The following is a 3,837-nucleotide window of genomic DNA, read 5'->3' on the forward strand; positions in this document are numbered from 1 at the left end:
GATAGATAGATTTAGATAGATAGATAGATTAAAGATAGATAGATAGATAGATTTAGATAGATAGATAGATTAAAGATAGATAGATAGATAGATTTAGATAGATAGATAGATTTAGATAGATAGATAGATACCTCCAGAGACGCCCCTCATTCACTGCCTCTCGTAGCCTCTTTCTTCGTGTATCGATCCTCTGTATGTCTGTGCACCTATATACTTATATATATACATGGGTAGAGAGGTATGTATAGATACGTCTATATGTCTTTATATGCAGAGAGAGAGAGATGGCTAGGGGGGTAGATAGGTCATATAGATCCATGTGTACGAGTGTATCTGTGTAGAATATTTGAGAGGGCGTAGGGATTGATCGAGAAGGCGTAGAGGATGGTAAAGCTTTTCCTTTGTCTGTTTGATCTTCTGCTTTCCCTTGTCTTTTTCCGCTCTTTCTTTTTTCTTCTTCTTGTGTCTTGTGTTTTAGATAGCAATCCTCTCTGGAGTGACTAAGAAGAAAAAGAAGAAACGCATGCAAAGAGTGCATGCACGTAAAAAGTATAGAAGGAGAGAGAGAACGAGCGAGACAGAGACAGAGAGAGATAAGGAAAGGACTTTCTGATTCCTGAAGCTCATCTTGTTCTCTCGTCTCCTTTCTTTGTTTGCTAAGGAGACTCGCTTCGTCCGTTTCATCTCTCTCTCATTCCTCGCTCTCTCTCTTTCTCTCTGTAATTCGTTCTTTCATTCCTTTCTTTATCTATCTGTCTATCTCTGTGTCTATCTTTTGAATCTGTCTATCGTTGATCTATTATTTGTCTATCTATATGTGTATTTTTCGTCAATCTATCTCTCCTGTAGGATGTGGGGAAAGAGAGAGAAACCTTCACGCCACCGAACCTCTACCTCGCGAACAAGGAGGGAAGGACGAAGAAGAGAACCCCCTACATCTCCTTCTCCTTCTTCTTGAATCTTTCTTTTCTTCCCTCTCCTGGGACAGACATGTCGTTATCTCTCTCCCTTCTTCTTCTTTTCTTTATCGTTTTAGTGAACCTCAATCAAGTTAGTTGTATGCCTTGAGGTGGCCCGTAGGTGCTTTGTGTGTCCCCCCTTTGTCTACCTGCCTGAAAACGATGGATGACAGGCCTAGGCTCTTCTGCTCCTCATCTTCACAGTTGATAAAGGCCCTACAGCTAAAACCGGCATTCCACATACATCACTCAAGACAGATACCTTCAAGATAGATAGATCGATCAAAGATAGATAGATTAAACATAGATCAGTAGACAGACGAAAGACAGACAGTTGATACGGTGTAGGCGATTCTAAGAAAGAAGATCTTGAAGTAGTGACATCCGAAAAAGACAAGAAGAAGAAGAGGAGGAGGAGAGCAAGCAACCCCCCCCCTTCTCTCTGCGCGTGGCTCTCCTTTTTAACTCTTTCGAGTCGAGAAGGAGGAGGGGGTTGAAAAAGCATTCGCAATATTGGAGTGATGACAGAGAGAAGAAAAAGAAGAAGAGGTCTTCATTGCTGCTGGTAGGGGAGAAGGACGGAGTGTATGAGAGTGCGTGTGTGTGGCATGTATAGGTTTTTCTTTCTCTCGTCTCTTGTCTAGCTAGATCTTCTGCAGATATATGATTTCTTTCTATTGAGAGATGCTGGAGCTCCTCTACCGGTTTGATATGAATATGGATATGAATCCATCTTTAGGGATAGAGAGAACTGGTGTGGCTCTATGACGATTTACTAGCCATCCTTTCAGTCATTATCTATCCTCTTGGGGGGTGGCTAGTCTCTTCTTCATTCTTTTTTTTTCTTTTCTTCTCTCTTTCGTTCTCACGATGAACTGATCGACCCTTCCGTTTTTATCTTATGGCTGCGAACGTTTCTTTTCATTCTCCAAATTCGGATGGTTTCCCTCTCGTTAAAGCTCTTCTTCTTATTCTGATCTATTTCTTTCTTCAACTTTGGATGATCGAAACGTCATTCAACACAGGAGATTTAGCATGCTCCTTTCTTCCCTTCCTCCTGACGCTCCTCCTCCTCCTGCTCGCGTCTCTTTTTTGCTTTTCCTTTCCCCTTCGCAACTCCCTCCTTTGTTTGGAAAAGCCACGCACTTCTTTCTCATCACACTTCACGCCATATATGTATATGTATGAATACAAGTATGTATGTAAATGATCCATGATTATATGTATGTATATGTATAAAGATGTATGGATGGATGTGTATGTAGTCGCGCATGCATGATCACGGAGAGGGAGGTGTTGCCGATGTATGAGGATGTGTAGAGAAAGACCTTAGGCAGGCGGGGAGGGTGTGATCTCTTTCGTTTTTCTGATCTTTTGCATGTAAAGGTTGGAATAGATCAATCGGGGAAAGGGGGGGGGGGCAGGGAATGAAGGAAGAAGGAATGACTGACGAGTTTGTCTTGCTAGACAAATGTCAGCTGGAAGCATAAGAGAGAGAAGAATAGAAAGAAAGAGACAGAAAGACATGATAGACCTCTTGGTACAGAGGAGAAGGGGGGGTGAGATTGACGAAGAAGAAGAAGCCCGGAGAAGAGAAAGAAGAGGAAGAAGAGGAAGAGTACCCAAAGGAAGCTAATGGTGGTCATGATGAAAATGAAGGTGTTCGGTTCTCCCCATACCAGTTGTTTTCTTCTTTTTCTCTTGTTTGGGTTACGAAGATGAAAGACCCTGAGGAAGAGAGAGAGAGATGCTTAAATGAAGAGTCATGAGAAGAAAAGAAGAGGTAGAAGAAGAAGAAACAACCCTCTTCTTTTCTCTATCTGTCTTTCTCTCCGTCTTCTTGCTATCTATCTATAGAGATCGTCCATATGTCGTATTATATTTGTACGGCAGTCTCCGGCTCAGCAAAGACGACGGAGGCACACCAACACCCCCACGAGGAGAGCGAGAGTGGACGCGCCAAGGGTGCCCAGAGACCAAAGAGACGAGGCGACGCACGCGTCGGGTATGTACCTTTGAACTCGTATGTGTATGTATCGATATGTATGATGATGTCTGTGTAGAATAATTGACTTTGATAGATAAGATAGACGTTGCATGGGGTGGGAGGAGGATAGGAGATGTGAAAAGAGAGATTGAGAGGAGGGATGAGGCTAGCTCAAATTGATAGAAGAAATGAATGAAAGAAGAAAAAGCCCGGAGGATATGTTTTCAGGTGATTGTTTTGCCATCTTCTTCTATTTCTTATCTCTCTGACTCTTCTTCTAGAGGAGATCTTCTCAACTTTTCTTTTTTCAAAGCTAGAAACAACCTTTCGTTCTAAAGCATGACTTCTACAGACATCTAGACATCTGTGGACTAGACACACCTGTATGCGGGTGTATATACACCGCGCCAAGAGTTCAGAGCTGAGATATCCAGGCGGTCTGTTCTCTTTCGTCTGTCTTAGGCCAGGTGATGAAGAAGGAAAACAACAGAAGATCAAGTAGAGATATACACCTCTCTTTCTTTCTATTCACTTTGAGGTATCTACACGTCCGTCCTTTCCTCTAGACATTAACACAAGCTTTATATGTGAGGTAGCAACACTCAGCCCCCCAATGTTTTCTCTAGGAGTCACCCCGCAACTCGCAGACATGCAGGCGTCTTGTCACCACGACCACACCGGTTATTAGGAGACGGATACATCAAAGATAGATAGATTGACAATAGAAAAGAGATAGTCATGTCTATATCTAGAGATAGGATAGAGATACATACACATGACAACTGTATCTGTTGTCTGTAGGATGATGATCTGCTGCCTTGTGTGTCTTTTAGTGGTAGCAGTAGTAATAGTAGTCATAGTCATAGTAGCAGCATATAGTAGTAGTCATAG

The 3,837-nt window shown here is 42.5% G+C and overlaps 1 protein-coding gene across 1 annotated transcript in view; it reads left to right on the top strand.

Annotated features, from left to right (window-relative positions):
• The first annotated feature begins 475 nt into the window (after window positions 1-475).
• The window catches only part of CSUI_006519 (uncharacterized protein), a 3,743-nt gene continuing 381 nt past the window's right edge, over window positions 476-3,837 (top strand). Inside the window, exon 1 of the mRNA XM_068066675.1 lies at window positions 476-2,964. Coding sequence (XP_067921348.1) covers window positions 1,861-2,169 — 309 coding nt within the window. The 5' untranslated portion in view covers window positions 476-1,860 and the 3' untranslated portion in view covers window positions 2,170-2,964. The remainder of the gene's footprint in view (window positions 2,965-3,837) is intronic.

Source organism: Cystoisospora suis (genome assembly GCF_002600585.1).
Source record: "Cystoisospora suis strain Wien I chromosome Unknown contig_3308, whole genome shotgun sequence".
In the NCBI taxonomy this organism is placed as follows: domain Eukaryota; phylum Apicomplexa; class Conoidasida; order Eucoccidiorida; family Sarcocystidae; genus Cystoisospora; species Cystoisospora suis.